A 20,858-nucleotide genomic window follows, 5' to 3' on the forward strand; every position below is an offset into this window, starting at 1 on the left:
GCGCGATTCAGTACCGAGTGCTCGATTATCACTAGTCATTACAGGATATCAAATGCACATATAGATCTTACAAGGATCAATTTCTCAATGTGAACCTGAGCCCAATTCTGATCTCTGCAGAAAAAGACAAATGTGCTCACGTGATGGAGAGGACCACAGCTGCACTGGAATCTCACACACTACATTTCTAAAAGACAGAACAATTAAAAAAAAAATCATCCCTATTGCTTGCCAATCTAATGCTGATGACTACGAGTTCCTGAAAATGTTCTGTATTTCCTGCTCCAGTGATGATATTCCAACATAAACTTGTGACTACGATGCCAGTCAATGTCTGGAGCAGGTAACTCATTGCAGACGCTAAGCTGCAGGGTCAGGAAGCATGGGACCAATAATGTGAATATCGCTGTTACTGAATAAAGCTTGACGCCCCATTAGCATATCTATCTAGATTACCCGACACCTGCTGGATGGAGCGCAGCAGTCTTATTGAGTGAGTTTGGACAGATTTGATGCCGTCTGGGCTCCCTGGGACTATTGTAGGGCCCAAAACAACTGTAAAGAGCATGTTCGTTTTTGAACAGGTTTCTTCTTCCATTCCCTGTGTGGATATCCTCATCTTATTTAGTATTGTGGTTTGATAAGAATTGTAATAGGTGTGTGGGGATGGAGTCATCTTATCTTGGCATCATTTAGAACTGCTGTTGGACTTTGTCTTGTTCTGTTCTACTGCACAATATGTTTTGATCTGACTAAGGGTACGGTCACACAGTGCAATTTTGATCGCTACGACGGTACGATTCGTGACGTTCTAGCGATATCGTTACGATATCGCAGTGTCTGACACGCAGCAGCGATCAGGGACCCTGCTGAGAATCGTACGTCGTAGCAGATCGTTTGGAACTTTCTTTCGTCGCTTGATCACCCGCTGACATCGCTGGATCGTTGTGTGTGACAGCGATCCAGCGATGCGTTCGCTGGTAACCAGGGTAAACATCGGGTTACTAAGCGCAGGGCCGCGCTTAGTAACCCGATGTTTACCGTGGTTACCAGCGTAAAAGTAAAAAAAAAAACACCAAGGTTACTTACGGGTAGCCGGTTTTTCCGGAGCCCATGACGGCACACCTGAGAGAGGGGATCCGCCCAGTCAGGACAGGAACCCTACTGAAAATAAAAGGGCGGTACCTCTCCCTCGCTTCAGTTGGTTTTCAGAGCATGAGAGGCCCCCCTGGTTAGTATACATGGCAATCCAACACCACATTATATTAACTAAACACACCCAAAACAATAGTGCACACCGAAAGGGTGAAAAAAAGGGGGGGAATATACGGGTGCCGTCATGGGCTCCGGAAAAACCGGCTACCCGTAAGTAACCTTGGTGTTTTCCCTTCCCCCATGACGGCACACCTGAGAGAATTTTGTAGAATGAAACCTTAGGGAGGGACCACCGCTTGGAGCACCCTTCTACCAAAGGTTAGGTCAGCAGAGGAGGAAAGGTCTAGCCGGTAGTGTTTGAAAAAAGTTGAGGGTGAGGACCAGGTAGCGGCCTTGCAAATTTGGTCAATTGATACCTCAGCTTTCTCTGCCCAGGAGGTAGCCACGGCTCTGGTGGAGTGAGCCTTGATGCCGTCAGGAACCGGAGTGCCACTTGCAGAATAGGATAAACTAATGGCCTCCCTGATCCATCTAGCAATGGTACTTTTAGCTACCCCGCACCCTCTTTTGCTACCCTGAAAGGCTACGAATAGGGTTTGGTCTTTCCTCCACTGATTAGTCACAGACATGTATTGTAACATAGATCTTCTCACATCTAACATGTGGAACCTTTGTTCCCCTGGATTTTTAGGATTACTACAGAAAGATGGTAAAGTAATCTCCTGACTCCTATGGAACTTTTGAACCACCTTGGGGAGATAAGCCGGGTCTGGTCTTAGAACAATCCTGTCATCAAAAACCTGAGTATAAGGAGGGCATATTGACAGGGCCTGTAAATCACTTACCCTACGTGCCGATGTTAAGGCTACTAGTAAAACTGTTTTAAGGGTAAGTAACTTAGGTGATAACTCCTGCAAAGGCTCAAAGGGCTGTTTAGTCAGGGCTTCTAAGACCAAATTTAGATCCCAAGGAGGGATTTTTGGGATAATAACTGGCCGAGATCTACTACAAGATTTTATGAATCGTGAGACCCATTTATTTGAGGCAAGATTACAATTATATAGGGCCCCCAAGGCAGAAACCTGAACTTTAAGGGTGCTGGTTGCTAACCCAAGATGTAATCCTGCTTGCAGAAACTCTAGGATAGGACCTATTGGAGCCACCTCCCCCAATGGTTCCCCCAGGAAGTCGAGAAATTTTTTCCATGTCCTACCATAGATTCTAGAGGTTATGGGTTTTCTGCTTTTCAACAGGGTGGAGACTAACCCTGGAGAGAATCCTTGGCGACTTAGTAACGCCCTCTCAAATTCCAGGCTGCGAGATGGAAGCCCTTCACCTGAGAGTGGGTCACTGGGCCCTGGGTTAGCAGGTCCGGAACCTCTGGCAGGATCCATGGGTCTGTTACCGACATCTGCCTTAGAAGGGAGAACCAAGGTCTCCTTGGCCAAAAAGGAGCTATGAAGATGATATTCGCCTGATCCTCTCTGATCTTCCGGATCACAGCTGGAATCATCACTATCGGGGGGAATGCGTAGGCCAGAGAAAACTTCCAAGGTATCAGTAGGGCATCTACTGCGAAGGGATGTTCTCTCGGATTCAAGGAGCAGAACCTCCTGACTTTTCTGTTGTGGGAGTTGGCGAACAAGTCTATCTCTGGTGTGCCCCAGGCTTGGACTATTTGTTGAAATATCTGGGGGTTTAATGACCATTCCCCCTGCCTTAAGCCTCTGCGACTCAGGAAGTCCGCTTGAGTGTTTTCTGTGCCTTTGATGTGCAATGCCGACAGAGATGACAGGTGTTGTTCTGCTAGTTGAAAGAGTATGTTTGATGCCTGCATGAGGCCTTTGGACCTCGTTCCCCCCTGATGATTGACATACGCCACCACTGCTCGATTGTCCGTCAGGATTCGAGTATGGCGACCCCGGAGTAAAGGAAGAAAATGTCTTAGGGATTTCTCCACTGCCCACAGCTCTTTTTCGTTTGATCCATAGTTCTTTTCTCGTATGGACCAGGTCCCTTGTACAGAGTGAGACCTCAGGTGAGCCCCCCAACCTGTACCGCTTGCGTCGGTCGTGATAATGTCTATGACCGGATTTTGCCACCGGACCCCCATTGTCAGGTGGTTTCTCACAGTCCACCAAACTAGGGAATCCCTTACGCCCAGGGAGAGACATAGATTTCCTTCTAAATGCCCTTTTAGCAGTCTTTGGGCTGAGAGAACTTCCCACTGTAGTTGTCTTAGGTGGAATTGTGCCCATTCTACTGCCGGAATACACGATGTTAACGAGCCTAGAAGGGACATTGCCTTTCTCAGAGTCATTGTCGGCTGGCGTATTGCTGTACCGGTCAGATTTATTATTTTGTCTACCTTGTTTTCTGGAAGAAGGCAGAGCTGACGTTCGGAGTCCAGTATTAACCCCAGGAAGGACTGTAATTTTACTGGCAGCAGTCTGGACTTGGGGATATTTATTATCCAACCCAGCTCCCTTAGAGTTGATGTTACCACTGATACTTGATGAGTGCAGTGGGACTCTGATCTTCCTATTACCAGGAAATCGTCCAGATATGGGACAATGACTACATCCCGGGACCGGAGGTATGACATTACTTCCACCATCACCTTGGTGAACACCCTGGGAGCTGTAGACAGACCGAACGGAAGGGCTGTGTATTGATAATGTTTCATCTGGTTCTGGACATAGAGAGCTACTCTCAAGTATTTCTGATATTCCGGATGCATTGGTATATGATAATACGCATCTTTCAAGTCTATTACTGCCATGAAGCAGTGTTGGAAAAGGAGTTTTATGGTCGTATTTATAGACTCCATCTTGAAAGAGTAGTTCTCTATGGATTGGTTGAGTTTTTTTAAGTTTATAATAGTTCTCCAAGAACCATCCGGTTTTTGGATTAAGAAGAGGGGGGAGTAAAACCCGTCTCCCTCCTCCTGAACCGGAACCTCCAGAAGAACCTTTTTGTGGATAAGTCCCAGGACTTCGGCTTCTAGGGCAGATTGTTCCTGCTGGGACTTTCTTCGGGGAGTTATAATAAAGTTTCGTCTGGGTGGACAGGTGAATTTTATTTTGAGGCCGTCTCTGATTATATTTATGACCCAGGTACTGGGGGAGATGTTTACCCAGGCCGGAAAGAAGAGGGAGAGTCTTCCTCCCACTTCTGGCGTAATGTCATTGGGGGGATTTCTTTGCCGATGTAGAGGGCCCTTTGAACATGTAGCCTGAGCCTCTCTTATCCCTAAAGTCCCAGTTTTTTCTTTCTCCTGGGGGGCGACCTCTATTAAATCTTCTCCTCCGAAAAAAGGGTTTTTTGGACTCTTTAGGGATATTGGGAAAGCCTTTCTTTTTATCTCCTGCATGTTCCAGGATTTCTTCAAGTTTTTTCCCAAAGAGGAGTTGGCCATCACATGGGATGGAGCACAGCTTGTGTTTAGATGGTAAATCCCCCGGACAACCTTTGAGCCAGAGGGCTCTTCTTGCCGCATTAGACAAGCTCGCTGCTCTGGCCGTTAGTCTTGCGGAATCCGCAGAAGAGTCTGCTAAAAAGGCTGCTGCCCCTTGCACCAAGGATATATTGGCAAGGATGTCGGATCTGGGTACCTTGTCCCTTAGCTGATCCTCTATCTGCTGTAGCCAGACCATCAGAGCGCGGGCCGTACAAGTTCCAGCGATTGCTGGCTTCAGGCCCCCCGCTGAGGCTTCCCAGATATGTCTGAGAAAACCATCTGCTTTTTTGTCAAGCGGGTCTTTAAGAACACCCGAGTCTTCTAATGGAAGGGACGATTTTTTTAAGCATTTGGCTACCGCTCCGTCAATTTTGGGGATCTTTTCCCAAGGTTCAGAGTCTTTATTTTCAAAGGGATATCTCCTTTTGGATGAAGAGGGCAAAGAACCCATTTTTTCAGGTCTTTTCCACTCTTTCTCAATTAATGCTTTTATTTTTGCATTAACTGGAAACGTGCGTTTCCTCCTCTCTTCTAAGCCACCAAACATGACATCCTCTAGTGACCTAGGTGTCTTCTCCTCTTTAAGGCCCATTGCAGACCTAACTGCTTTGACTAATTTGTCCACGTCCTCCGTGGGAAGGCACGGACGACCTCCTGAATCACTGTCCGAGGAGGAATCTGAAGAGTGGACCGAGGCTGGGGAAGTAGAGGGAGATCGGGATGTTTTATGACTCCCTTGTCTCTGAGAGGTATCCGACTCTGTAGACGCCCTATGGCTTCCCCCTCTTGGTTCGCTAAGGGCCAATTTTAAGGAGTCTTTTATTTCCGCCTGTATTATGGCTTTAAGGCTAGTGGTGAAATTAGGGGTTTCTTCTTGAATAGTCTTATTTATGCAGTCAGCACAGAGATCCTTCCGATACTGCACTGCGAGCGGGTTTTTACAAAGGGCACACTCTCGGTTCTTTGTTTTACCGGTAGCTTTCCTGGACCCCTAGTGATCAAAACAGAAAAATGGACCCTGTTACCATAAGGGATACATTCACGTAGATCACTCACCACCGCCGACAATCAAGGGTACCGATTTTTGAGGCTGGACAGATGCACGTGAAGCGTCCCTCCTGGACGTTGACGAATCTTGCCGGACGGAACGACCACTGTTTTTACCACTTGAGCGGCTGCTCCTGGTATGTTGGTGGCTCGGCAAGGCATCTGGTGAGAGCTCCGGCTGCTGCTGCTGTGAAGAAGACTGCTGCAGCTGCTCTTGTTGTCCTACCTCCATGGCGAAGTTTTTGGACATGAGCGCGTCTTCTGTGGTCCAGCACCCTTTTATGGGGCGACCACTGCACTCCCCGCCTCTCCGGTGCCCAATAGTGATCCCTCCCCCTCTCTGCCATGCCGCCGGAGTCTTCATTCACCGGCCGGCGTTTTCTTCATGGGCGCCGCCATCTTGGATCCGGCGCCTGCCTCCGACGTCACACGGGCACGCCCATTCACAGCGGGCCTGACGTGCGACGTCAGAAGAGCGACCCGGAAGCGGCCGCCGCGCCGGCAGAGAGGGGTGGGCGGCGTGGCAGCCATGGAAGGAACCCGGTCCTCCAACCATGCTGCATAACGCCCGCACGGACGCAGTGACCCGGGGGGACCTGCGGACGGCGCCTCCAGGACCCGAACTTCCGACGCACAGGCGCTGCCTGTTCTTCCACGCCGGGACGGGACCTGGGTAAGTCGAACCGCCGTGTTCAGCACAAGGGTCCCTGTCAGGACAGGAAACCCAACTGAAGCGAGGGAGAGGTACCGCCCTTTTATTTTCAGTAGGGTTCCTGTCCTGACTGGGCGGATCCCCTCTCTCAGGTGTGCCGTCATGGGGGAAGGGAAAACAAACCGTACATGCTCACCATCTGATGTCCGTCAGGTCCCTTGCCGTCCGCTTCCCGCTCTGACTGTGAGAGCAGATCACAGCGGTGACGTCACCGCTGCACTCTGCTCTCACTGTACGGCGGCTCAGTCAGAGCAGGAAGCGGACGGCAAGGGACCTGACGGACATCAGATGGTGAGCATGTACGGTTTGTTTTTTTTTACTTTTACGCTGGTAACCACCGGGTTACTAAGCGCGGCCCTGCGCTTAGGCTACGTTCACATTTGCGTTGTGCGCCGCAGTGTCGGCGCCGCAGCGCACAACGCAAACAAAAACGCAGCAAAACGCATGCACAACGCTGCGTTTTGCGCCGCATGCGTCCTTTTTTTTAATTGATTTTGGACGCAGCAAAAATGCAACTTGCTGCGTCCTCTGCGCCCGGACGCGGGCGCCGCAGCGACGCATGCGGCGCAAAACGCAAGTGCGACGCATGTCCATGCGCCCCCATGTTAAATATAGGGGCGCATGACGCATGCGGCGCCGCTGCGGCGCCCGCCGCTAATGTGAACGTAGCCTTAGTAACCCGATGTTTACCCTGGTTACCAGCGAACCTCGGCATCGCTCCAGCGCCGTGATTGCAAAGTGTGACCGCAGTCTACGACGCTGGAGCGATACTCATACGACGCTGCGACGTCACGTATCGTGCCGTCGTAGCGACGAAAATTGCACGGTGTGACAGTACCCTAAGGGGGAAATGTCTTCCAAGAGTTCATTCTAATTGTACTCCATTCTTTCTGATACTCTAGTTTGGAAGCCAAAAATTGTGATCGTTTTGTCTTATTTTATAAAATGTAATAAAAATTACAGTTATTAAAAAAAGGATATCTATCTGCATGTTTGGTTAGAATAATTGTGGTGTGAATGGGAACGATCATACCACATCTGCTAATTTACAATTACAAGTTTAAAGGGAATCTACTACCAGGTTTTTGCTACACGATCTAAGAGCAGGATGATGTAGGAGCAGAGACTAATTCCAGTGATGTATCACCTACTGGCTGCTTGCTGCAGTTTTGATAAAATCACTTAGCTGCTGCAGATCCACAAGGTTTCTCAATACAGAGGCTATTGAGGAGGCATGACTATGCAGCACAAGGTTTACTAAGCTACTAGTGATCATTTTTATCATCAGGAAATCAAGACTACAGTAAGCAGCCCAGTAAAGGTACCTTCACATTAAGCGACGCTGCAGCGATACAGAAAACGATGCCGATGGCTGCAGCGTCGCTGTGTGGTCGCTGGAGAGCTGTCACACAGACAGCTCTCCAGCGACCAACGATGCCGAGGTCCACGGGTAACCAGGGTAAACATCGGGTTGCTAAGCGCAGGGCCGCGCTTAGTAACCCAATGTTTACCCTGGTTACCAGTGTAAAATGTAAAAAAACAAACAGTACATACTCACCTTCGCGTCCCCCGGCGTCCGCTTCCTGCACTGACTGAGCGCCGGTCCTAACAGTAGAGCGGTGACGTCACCACTATGCTGTGCTTTCACTTTACGGCCGGCCCTCAGTCAGTGCAGGAAGCGGACGGCGAGGGACGTGATGGACATCAGAGGGTGAGTATGTACTGTTTGGTTTTTTTTACTTTTACGATGGTAACCAGGGTAAATATCGGGTTACTAAGCGCGGCCCTGCGCTTAGTAACCCGATATTTACCCTGGCTACCATTGTAAAACATCGCTGGTATCGTTGCTTTTGGTGTCAAACACGACGATACACGCCGATCTGACGACCAAATAAAGTTCTGAACTTTCCTAAACGACCAGCGATATCACAGCAGGATCCAGATCGCTGCTGCGTGTCAAACACAACGATATCGCTATCCAGGACGCTGCAACGTCACGGATCGCTAGCGATATCGTTTAGTGTGACGGTACCTTAAGTGATACACAACTGGAATCAGGTTCTCTTGTCTACATTATTCTGCTCTTAGATTAGGTAGCAAAAATCTAGTACTAGATTTCCAATGAAAAAAAGGTTGTTTAGTAGATGTTGAAAACAGAGAGAAATACAAACTCTCCTACAAATGAAGCAATGGGTTAGCTATTTTTTCTAATGCAGAAAAATGTCATGATTGTGTGCAATTACATATCTGGAGTTCTGATCTTCTGGAAACCTTCACATCCACCCTGTATTCTAGCAGTCATGTCATGTCGACTACTAAAGCATATAGTATGTAGCACATGTTCATCGCTGGCATACCGATGCCTCAGTCCTGTCTAGACTCCCACTCCCCCCCAAGGTAAGTGACAAGAAATGAGAACAATGATATATTATTTTTTTCTAAAAGCATAATGAAAGAACTAAGATAGCGAGGAAGTCTCTTAAAAAGTGATTGCAGGCGGGTGACTTGTCCTATAAAAACACTTGTTACACAAAGGACTAACAGAAGAAATGGGGAATACCAAAAATGCCCTAATGTTTAGAATTGTCCCTACTGCATCATCAATTATCACTAGAATGGGAAAGAAAAAGAAATCTAGGCTCCATATACAGTATATCTAATGTCTATGGGACGCTTACACAGCTATCAGACCTTTGCTGACACCCACTGCTCCCCTCCATGCCTTACATAAGGACCCTCAGGGGCCAAAAGTTCCTGTGTTAAGAGCAAATGGTAGATGATCGGCTGCTGAAATTCAACAGCCTGGATCCATTTCTCCCGTAACATGTCTGCCAGGGAACAATTGGGAGGTCTCTTCATACATATTAGATGGTAAGCTGACCCCGCTGAAAGTGGCAGGTTCTGCTGACTATTATGTAATGCACAGACACATAAGATAACATCAATAGGGTGCTCTGCCTAAAGGTACTGTCACATTAAGCGACGCTGCAGCGATATCGACAACAATGCCGATCGCTGCAGCGTCGCTGTGTGGTCGCTGGAGAGCTGTCACACAGACAGCTCTCCAGCGACCAATGATGCCGAAGTCCCCGGATAACCAGGGTAAACTTCGGGTTACTAAGCGCAGGGCCGCGCTTAGTAACCCGATGTTTACCCTGGTTACCAGTGTAAATGTAAAAAAAACCAAACACTGCATACTTACATTGCCGTGCCTGTCGCGTCCCTCGCCTTCAGCTTCCCTGCACTGTGTAAGTGCCGGCCCTAAAGCACAGCGGTGACGTCACCGCTGTGCTTTGCTTTACGGCCGGCACTGACACATTCAGTGCAGGAAGCTCTGAGCAGCAGCGCGGACGCCGGGGGACGTGACAGACATCAGAGGGTGAGTATGTTGTGTTTTTTTTTTTACTTTTACAATGGTAACCAGGGTAAATATCGGGTTACTAAGCGCGGCCCTGCGCTTAGTAACCCGATATTTACCCTGGTTACCACTGTAAAACATCGCTGGCATCGTTGCTTTTGCTGTCAAACACGACGATACACGCCGATCTGACGACCAAATAAAGTTCTGGACTTCTAGCTCCGACCAGCGATATCACAGCGGGATCCAGATCGCTGCTGCGTGTCAAACACAACGAGATCGCTATCCAGGACGCTGCAACGTCACGGATCATTGTCGTTCTCGCTGCAAAGTCGTTTAGTGTGAAGGTACCTTAACCTTTTGCTCTGTCAGGAGATTGACCAAGATGATAAAGAGTCTGGCAGTGGATTTCCAACTCTTTCCAAGAAGGTAGGGCGAAATTAGAGGTCAGCCAAAAGATCAATGGAGGCATAACTATCTTATGGGAATGTAGGAAATCCACACGCTTACAAAATAAAGTACGGTGCATTTTCAGATTCATCCATCTTTAGATGATACACTTGGCAAACAGAAATCCTTTTGCTGACCATCAACAAATGTCGCAGCAAACTCAAAAATACAAACTGCCAAAAGAGGCACGTGGGAACTTTTCTCCATGTACGAGAAAAACAGATGACACTTGGACCATGCACTGATCAAAATAATGGGTCTGTTTTTCTCCTACGTGAGAAACATGGGTCTCTGATTGAGGCCTAACGAAGCATCTGGGAGCCTACAGAACAAATGGATAGGGCGAGTCATATAATGCTACTGATACTTATTCCCTCCCAATATCATCTGTTGGAGAGCCTATATGTATAAGATTGTTGGTTGATCCCACTGATATCAGCTAGTTTAACTGACTTCTCTAACGCATATGTATGCAGGAGATAAGTGCATCTAAACTGGGTGAGAAATGCCGGGATTTTCTTCAATAAACGGTCTTAAAAATCCAAGAACATAGGGGTTAGTTTCTGGCTCGTCCATTTCATGTTTTGGTTTGTAGCAGTTTAGCAGTTCCAGCAGCGTTGGAGCTCATGTGAGGTTGTCACGTCATGTAAGCACTGAGCCCAATCAGCGCTGGCGTCACTGTCCCTGCATTCGGACAAAGCCAACATCAAAAAGTCAAAGAGCAATCACAGCCCTGACTGCCTGCTGATGGGGACAGTGACGCCAGCACCGACTGGGCACAGAGCTTATGTGACGCAGCAACCTCACGTGAGCCCTGGAAACATGACTGCCGACACCACCGCAATGGCACAGGCGTGTACAAGTGTATAATGGGTGTTTAACCCCAATTTAGTCCACCACAGAGGTACAGTCCTCATTGCAGTATGGCAGATAGGGCAGCCAGAACAAGCATTCTGTCACAGGAAGAAGAGGTAAAGGGACACTCCAGTGCTGCTCCCTTCCACATTGGCAGATGTCTGTCAGGATACATGTGTGATCAGCAGCTACGACACCTTCCAGTAATGCACGGGATAGCAGACATCTGCTCCAGCAGTCCTTAGCACCACCCCTGAGGAGCTCTGGGGCGCCATTTCTGCTTACAGGACCTTCCACAATTAAATGGCGACTGTCCTCCAAATGCCGCTGCTCCATCGATTATGGATTTTTTTTTTCCTTTTTGTGCAGCTCCTTTCCAAAGTTATGCCCCCGAAAATAAATATGCTAATTTACAACTAACTTGGCGTATATGCCCAGTTTTTTTTTTAAAACAAAACATATCCTTATTACCAGCGCGAATAAGTTTGGAGTGGAAGGACACAAGAAAAAGAAAAAAAGAAGGAAGAAAAGCGGTTCCAGATTTAGTGGAGCTGCACCAATTAGAGGAGCCACTCTCTATGGTGTGATAGTAGAGCCCTCAGTACGTGGGGTTATGGCTGCCCCCCATTCTCCAGCAGATGCATGCCGCTCACAGATGACAGTACGACCCATTCATCTGAACGGTCACTATGAAATACCACAAATGTACGGGGCCGGGTGATGGATTGTGTCGGAAGTGTGAGGACCAGAGATTGCACAACTGCTCTTCAGTCTGATGATGAACGGGTGCGGACCCAATATATGAGCTCAGAGGCCCCTGTCCTGGCAATTGGAGGGTCTCAGTGATCAGGCCATCATTACGTATGCTGTGGATAATCCATAACCATTTCTCTATACCGGAATAACCCTTTCAGTGACCATGCCGATGAAATGTTTGATTTTTCGCTTTCATGGGTAACAATACGGTGTGTATGAGTAATATTCTCGCCAATCGCCATCTTCAGTGGTGCGCCAGGGTCACATGACCTGCCGAATCACAGTGTCTGCTACGTGGGGGGAGGGGTCACCTTTTCGTAATGAATGAGACTATAGGGCCTCGCTCTGACTCTCGCCTTGTAACTGCCCCGATCCGCTGGTCATAGGACAGTGCGCTAAAGACTACAAGATGGCACCCGGGCACTACGTTACTGCGCTCATCACATATACACACCTGACTGCTGACAAAGGGGGATAAAACATTTCCCCAGGGAGCCCCTTTAGGTGCCCATTCTGGAAACCAGTCACTATGACCCACTGCTGCAGTTACCCAAGCCCTGCATAGGCCCGAGCCTGCACAGTACACAAGGTAACCCCTAGGGGCAGTACACAGGGTAACCCCTAGGGGCAGCACATGCAGTCCCTCCCGCTCCCTGCAGCCCACTTCCTGCCCGGACCACGCTACCTCCCGCAGACCCCGCCAATCCCGTGCCCGGTTCTGGCTCCCGGAGCGACCTCTGCTCTCCCCCCACAGCACTGACCCCTCCATTCACTGCGTACCCTCCGCGCCCTCTTACCATCGTAATAATAGCACACTTTCTTCTTTGTTCCCTGGGTGTACGCCATTTTCCTTCCTGGGCTCCGGATCCACTCCTGCTCTGCGACCCAGCGTCCGCCTACGTGCTAGACTGACTCAGCCAATCCCCACACGGCTCCCAGAGTCCGGATTCGACGGACAGTTCTCCGACCAATGAACAGTCGGATCGAACAATAAGAAGGCGGAGCCTCCCGTGCACTTTGCAGATAAGAACAAGTTAACGTCTCAGCCAATCCAAGCACTGACTCGGGAGTCGGCATTTAGATGGACAGCTGACAGTCCAATAAGCAGGGAGATCGGACAATGGGTAGGCGGATCTTCTCCGATATCTGAAAACAGGTTAGGATGAACTGTAGCTGTAAATCGTGTGCCCAAGTTAGCATGCATCGCAAGTTATCGCGAGAGTCAGTTCCCGCCCTTTGTCTGGCAGTGAGGGCACGACGAACCAGATCTCGTTACAGAGCAATGATATGATATTACTATTTTAGTTCTGCAAGTAGGTCAGAGGGCGAGTCACAATATGGCTGCAGTAGGAGCTGTAGCTGTGGTTCCATGCTTATGGAATTAGTCCCTTTTTTTTTTTTTTTTTTAACCCCTTCACCCCCAAGGGTGGTTTGCACGTTAATGACCGGGCCAATTTTCACAATTCTGACCACTGTCCCTTTATGAGGTTATAACTCTGGAACGCTTCAACGGATCTTGGCGATTCTGACATTGTTTTCTCGTGACATATTGTACTTCATGTTAGTGGTAAAATTTCTTCGATATAACCTGCGTTTATTTGTGAAAAAACAAATATTTGGCGAAAATTTTGAAAATTTCGCAATTTTCCAACTTTGAATTTTTATGCCCTTAAATCACAGACATATGTCACGCAAAATACTTAATAAGTAACATTTTCCACATGTCTACTTTACATCAGCACAATTTTGGAACCAAAATTTTTTTTTGTGACGGAGTTATAAGGGTTAAAAGTTGACCAGAAATTTCTCATTTTTACAACACCATTTTTTTTTAGAGACCACATCTCATTTGAAGTCATTTTGAGGGGTCTATATGATAGAAAATACCCAAGTGTGACACCATTCTAAAAACTGCACCCCTCAAGGTGCTCAAAACCACTTTCAAGAAGTTTATTAACCCTTCAGGTGTTTCACAGGAATTTTTGGAATGTTTAAATAAAAATGAACATTTAACTTTTTTTCACACAAAATTTATTTCAGCTCCAATTTGTTTTATTTTACCAAGGGTAACAGGAGAAAATAGACCCCAAAAGTTGTTGTCCAATTTGTCCTGAGTACGCCGATACCCCATATGTGGGGGTAAACCACTGTTTGGGCGCATGGCAGAGCTCGGAAGGAAAGGAGCGCCATTTGACTTTTCAATGCAAAATTGACTGGAATTGAGATGGGACGCCATGTTGCATTTGGAGAGCCCCTGATGTGCCTAAACATTGAAACCCCCCACAAGTGACACCATTTTGGAAAGTAGACCCCCTAAGGAACTTATCTAGATGTGTGGTGAGCACTTTGACCCAACAAGTGCTTCACAGAAGTTTATCATGCAGAGCCGTAAAAATAAAAAATCATATTTTTTCACAAAAATGATCTTTTCGCCCCCAATTTTTTATTTTCCCAAGGGTAAGAGAAGAAATAGGACCCCAAAAATTGTTGTGCAATTTGTCCTGAGTACGCTGATACCCCATATGTGGGTGTAAACCATTGTTTGGGCGCAGGGCAGAGCTCGGAGAAAAGGAGCGCCATTTGACTTTTCAATGCAAAATTGACTGGAATTGAGATGGGACGCCATGTTGCGTTTGGAGAGCCCCTGATGTGCCTAAACATTGAAACCCCCCACAAGTGACACCATTTTGGAAAGTAGACCCCCTAAGGAACTTATCTAGATGTGTGGTGAGCACTTTGACCCAACAAGTGCTTCACAGAAGTTTATCATGCAGAGCCGTAAAAATAAAAAATCATATTTTTTCACAAAAATGATCTTTTCGCCCCCAATTTTTTATTTTCCCAAGGGTAAGAGAAGAAATAGGACCCCAAAAATTGTTGTGCAATTTGTCCTGAGTACGCTGATACCCCATATGTGGGTGTAAACCATTGTTTGGGCGCAGGGCAGAGCTCGGAAGGGAAGGAGCGCCATTTGACTTTTCAATGCAAAATTGACTGGAATTGAGATGGGACGCCATGTTGCGTTTGGAGAGCCCCTGATGTGCCTAAATATTGAAACCCCCCACAAGTGACACCATTTTGGAAAGTAGACCCCTTAAGGAACTTATCTAGATGTGTTGTGAGAACTTTGAACCCCCAAGTGTTTCACTACAGTTTATAACGCAGAGCCGTGAAAATAAAAATTCTTTTTTTTTTTCACAAAAATGATTTTTTAGCCCCTAGTTTTGTATTTTCACAAGGGTATCAGGATAAATTGGACCCCAAAAGTTGTTGTCCAATTTGTCCTGAGTACGCTGATACCCCACATGTGGGGGGGAACCACTGTTTGGGCACATGACAGAGCTCGGAAGGGAAGGAGCGCCATTTGGAATGCAGACTTAAATGGATTGGTCTGCAGGCGTCACGTTGCATTTGCAGAGCCCCTGATGTACCGAAACAGTACAAACCCCCCACAAGTGACCCCATATTGGAAACTAGACCTCCTAAGGAACTTATCTAGATGTGTTGTGAGAACTTGAACCCCCAAGTGTTTCACTACAGTTTACAACGCAGAGCCGTGAAAATAAAAAATCCTTTTTTTCCCACAAAACTTATTTTTTGGCCCCCAGTTTTGTATTTTCCCAAGGGTAGCAGGAGAAATTGGACCCCAAAAGATGATGTCCAATTTGTCCTGAGTACGCTGATACCCCATATGTTGGGGTAAACCCCTGTTTGGGCACACGGGAGAGCTCTGAAGGGAAGGAGCACTGTTTTCCTTTTTCAACGCAGAATTGGCTGGAATTCAGATCGGATGCCATGTCCCGTTTGGAGAGCCCCTGATGTGCCTAAACAGTGGAAACCCCCCAATTATAACTGAAACCCTAATCCAAACACACCCCTTACCCTAATCCCAACAGTAACCCTAACCACTCCTCTAACCCAGACACACCCAACCCTATTCCCAACCGTAAATGTAATCCAAACCCTAACCCTATCTTTAGCCCCAACCCTAACTGTAGCCCCAACCCTAGCCCTAACCCTAGCAATAACCCTAGCCCTAACACTAGCCGTAACACTAGCCCTAACCCTAGCCCCAACCCTAGCCCTCACCCTAACCCTAGCCCTAACTCTAGTCCTAACTCTAGCCCTAACCCTAACCCTAATGGGAAAATGGAAATAAATACATTTTTTAATTTTTCCCTAACTAAGGGGGTGATGAAGGGGGGTTTGATTTACTTTTATAGCGGGTTTTTTAGCGGATTTTTATGATTGGCAGCTTCACACACTGAAAGACGCTTTTCATTGCAAAAAATATTTTTTGCGTTACCACATTTTGAGAGCTATAATTTTTCCATATTTGAGTCCACAGAGTCATGTGAGATCTTGTTTTTTGCGGGACGAGTTGACGTTTTTATTGGTAACATTTTCGGACACGTGACATCTTTTGATCGCTTTTTATTCCGATTTTTGTGAGGCAGAGTGATCAAAAACCAGCTATTCATGAATTTCTTTTGGGGGAGGCGTTTATACCGTTCCGCGTTTGGTAAAATTGATAAAGCAGTTTTATTCGTCGGGTCAGTACGATTACAGCGATATCTCATTTATATCATTTTTTTATGTTTTGGCGCTTTTATACGATAAAAAACTATTTTATAGAAAAAATAATTATTTTGGTATCGCTTTATTCTCAGGACTATAACTTTTTTATTTTTTTGCTGATGATGCTGTATGGCGGCTCGTTTTTTGCGGGACAAGATGACGTTTTCAGAGGTACCATGGTTATTTATATCAGTCTTTTTGATCGCGTGTTATTCCACTTTTTGTTCGGCAGTATGATAATAAAGCGTTGTTTTTTGCCTCGTTTTTTTTTTTTTTTCTTACGGTGTTTACTGAAGGGGTTAACTAGTGGGGCAGTTTTATAGGTTGGGTCGTTACGGACGCGGCGATACTAAATATGTGTACTTTTATTGTTTTTTTTTTTTTATTTAGCTAAAGAAATGTATTTATGGGAATAATAAATATTTTTTTTTTTTTTTATTTAGGATTTTTTTTTTTTTTTTTACACATGTGGAGAATTTTTTTTTTAACTTTTTTACTTTGTCCCGGGGGGGACATTACAGATCGGTGATCTGACAGTGTGCACAGCGCTCTGTCAGATCTGCGATCTGCTGTGCAGGGCTGCAGGCTTACCAGCACCTGCACTGAGCAGGCACTCGGTAAGCCACTTCCCTCCCTGCAGGACCCGAATGCCGCGGCCATCTTGGATCCGGGACCTGCGGCGAGGAGAGAGGTAGGAGACCCTCAGAGCAACGCGATCACATCGCGTTGCTCCGGGGGTCTCAGGGAAGCCCGCAGGGAGCCCCCTCCCTGCGCGATGCTTCCCTATACCGCCGGTACACCGCGATCATGTTTGATCGCGGTGTGCCGGGGGTTAATGTGCCGAGGGCGGTCCGTGACCGCTCCTGGCACATAGTGCCGGATGTCAGCTGTGATATGCAGCTGACGATCGGCCGCGCTCCCCCCGTGAGCGCGGCCGATCGCGTATGACGTACTATCCCGTCGGTGGTCATACGGGCCCACCCCACCTCGACGGGATAGTACGTCTAATGTCAGAAAGGGGTTAAATATATATATAAACCGCACAGCCACTTTTGGTCTAGTGATGGGCAGTCCGGCTCTTTCGGCTCCGCTCACTATAAAGAACCGGCTCTTTTTTTAACTAAAACTAGATTTTACTCTGTCATCGTTCCCAGTCTTTGTCTGTAAAGTGACAGCCTCATGATACACCAGTATAAGTATTTAGTGAAGCAGTAAAGACTGTTTTTTAGCATTGCTGTTTCCTCAGATTGTTGGCTCTTGTGAACAGAGCCCGTGCTACTCGGTTGTAGTCCTAAGGCCAGGTTCACACTGCGTTAGCAGCAGCCCGCTCAGCACATACGGTAACGGGCTGCTATTAACGCAAGTGCCAACGTTTACATCGCGCAAGCGCAGATAGAGCTCTGGTAGCTCTATCTGCGCTAGCAGTGACGGACCCGGAAATGCTGCAGCCCGCGTCTCAGGGTCCGTCACTCAATGACGGCATATCCCTAGCGCACGCCCATTGTGGGCGGGCGCTAGTGATGCATCCGACATTGGAGTCAATGGCGACCGTAACAGACTACGTTACACCGCGTTATGCCGCTGTGTAACGTAGTCCGTCTAACGGACGCCACTAACGTAATGTGAACCCAGCCTAACCTGTATTACTTTGTAATATGTGCCGTTTTTTGTACACGTCCTTTCTGAATTAGTAAGTGCTGTGCTATATGTTGGTGCTGTATAAGATTGTAATTCATAAAAATAAAGGCATGCTGCAAGCACTGTGCTAAGGCTGCTTTCACATTAGCGTCGGTACAGGGCCGTCGCTATGCGTCGGCCCGATGTACCGACGCACGTTGTGAAAGAAATGAACAACGGGGGCAGCGGATGCAGTTTTACAACGCATCCGCTGCCCCATTGTAAGGTCCGGGGAGGAGGGGGCGCGGTCGAAAATGGCGAACGCGACGCACAAAAAAAGTTACATGGAGCGTTTTTTTGTGCCGACAGTCCACCAAAACACGACGCATCTGTCGCACGACGGATGCGACGTGTGGCCATATGTCGCAATGTGTCGCTAATGAGAGTCTATGGAGAAAAAACGCATCCTGCAGACAATTCTGCAGGATGCGTTTTTTCTCCAAAACAACGCATTGCGACGTACACCAAACAACGCTAGTGTGAAAGTAGCCTTAGACGCACACTGTATACACACACTACACACACATACACAATGTATACACTGCACACACACACAGACACACATTGTGCAAAGCATACGGAATAGTAAACTCGGTTTATTTCAACACAACGTGGAACAGAAATGTATAAATGCTACTATACCATGGTATCAACTTCTCCTGCTGGTGGTGCACAGCACTACAAATCCCAGCAAGTCAAACAGAATATGGCACTGCAACCCTAGTTACATACCAACTGTATTAACAGTTAAGTTACAGTAAATATAATTGAGGTAGTATTACACGTAGAACAAGTTTAAAGAGATTGTCCATGACTAACATTGATGGCCTGGCCTTAGGGTACCGTCACACATTGAAATTTCCATCGCTACGACGTTACGATTCGTGACGTTCTAGCGATATCGTTACGATATCGCAGTGTCTGACACGCAGCAGCGATCAGGGATCCTGCTGAGAATCGTACGTCGTAGCAGATCGTATGGAACTTTCTTTCGTCGCTTAATCACCCGCTGACATCGCTGGATCGTTGTGTGTGACAGCGATCCAGCGATGTCTTCACTTGTAACCAGGGTAAACATCGGGTAACTAAGCGCAGGGCCGCGCTTAGTAACCCGATGTTTACCCTGGTTACCAGCGTAAACGTAAAAAAAACAAACCGTACATGCTCACCCGTCGGTGTCCTTCAGGTCCCTTGCCGTCTGCTTCCTGCTCTGAGTGCCGGCCGGAAAGTGAGAGCAGATCACAGCGGTGCTGCGATCTGCTCTCACTGTACGGCTGCACTCAGAGCAGGAAGCAGACGGCAAGTGACCTGAAGGACACCGACGGGTGAGTATGTACGGTTTGTTTTTTTACGTTTACGCTGGTAACCAGGGTAAACATCGGGTTACTAAGCGCGGCCCTGCGCTTAGTTACCCGATGTTTACCCTGGTTACCCGGGGACTTCGGCATCGCTCCAGCGCCGTGATTGCAACGTGTGACCGCAGTCTACGACGCTGGAGCGATATTCATACGATCGCTGCGACGTCACGGATCGTGCCGTCGCAGCGATGAAAATTTCAATGTGTGACGGTACCCTTACTATAGGTGATCAATGTGTGATCACTGGACTCACATGCAAGTAGTGATGTGTCGTTCACGAACGAGCCGACACAAAGAGCCGGCTCCCTGCTGTGAACGATGGGAGCCAGCACACCAGTGAGAGCCACTAAAATTCCTGAATGGCTCTCACTGGGCGTAAAATCCCAGACTTTGGGAGGCGTAACTCCGCCCACCTGAGCAAAACCCCGCCCACACTTCAATTTAATTGGCTCTAACAAGTGGGTGGGGTTTCTGCGGTAGGTGGGCAGAGTTTCTGACGCCTGAATAGATATTGAATAGGGATCCATTTAGGATCCAAAAAGAGCCGGACTGCCCATCACTAATGCATTTATTCACACTCCACATCTCCCTCTCTGCTGACTGCTCCTCCCACATGAGTCACACTTCACTGGCTGAATCTGATAGGCTGCAGGCGCCAGACAAGGAAGGAAAAAAAATAAAAAAAGACTCGGCTCACTCACGCTGCAGAGCCGACTCCTTTCGTTCACAGCAGGGAGCCGGCTCTTTGTGTCGGCTCGTTCACGGATGACATGTCACTATTTTGGTCAGTATTTATAGAGCTTGAAGTAATTCTGCAGCTATAGGCCATGTTCGCATGTTGAGTTTTTGGTGAGTCTTTTACATCAGTATTTGTAAGCCAAAACCAGGAGTGGGTGATAAATACAGAAGTGGTGCATATGTTTCTATTATACTTTTCCTCTGACGGTTCCACTCCTGGTTTTGGCTTACAAATACTGAGGTAAAATACTGATCAGCTAGTGAATGTGGCCTTATACAACCTGGTGTTGTACTTTTGGGCGATGGGAGTTGGGGAGTCACAGCATCATCCGGAGGCCATGTTTCCCTTTCATTTGATGCATTTTGGGGGCACATTTGAGGCTTAAGTTCACATTTGCGTTTCTGTGCGCTCTTACCATCTGCAAATGCATGCTTACACTGCATTTTTACTCCGTATCTTGCGCATGACGCAAAAAAAGTGTGCAGGCATTTAAATGCGTTTGGCATGTGTTTGCTTTGTTTATGCGCGTGGTGGAGTTTGTGACATTCCTGGACATGCGCAGTCTGAAGTACGCATGTCCTTGCATACCAATGCGTTCCCATAAACAGTAATGCGTTGTTTTGATGCACTCATACAGATGCCTGTGCATAATTGACGCCTCAAAAAATGCATCATGCTGCGTTCGCTGGACACCGCAAAACGACGCATGCGTA

The 20,858-nt window shown here is 47.5% G+C and overlaps 1 protein-coding gene across 1 annotated transcript in view; it reads right to left on the reverse strand.

Moving 5' to 3' along the window:
* Positions 1–12,801, reverse strand: part of HDAC1 (histone deacetylase 1) — a 31,755-nt gene extending 18,954 nt beyond the window's left edge. The window contains exon 1 of the mRNA XM_077296012.1: positions 12,591–12,801. Coding sequence (XP_077152127.1) covers positions 12,591–12,639 — 49 coding nt within the window. The 5' untranslated portion in view covers positions 12,640–12,801. The remainder of the gene's footprint in view (positions 1–12,590) is intronic.
* Between the last annotated feature and the right edge of the window lie 8,057 nt (positions 12,802–20,858).

This window comes from Ranitomeya variabilis, chromosome 3 (assembly GCF_051348905.1).
Source record: "Ranitomeya variabilis isolate aRanVar5 chromosome 3, aRanVar5.hap1, whole genome shotgun sequence".
Taxonomy (NCBI): domain Eukaryota; kingdom Metazoa; phylum Chordata; class Amphibia; order Anura; family Dendrobatidae; genus Ranitomeya; species Ranitomeya variabilis.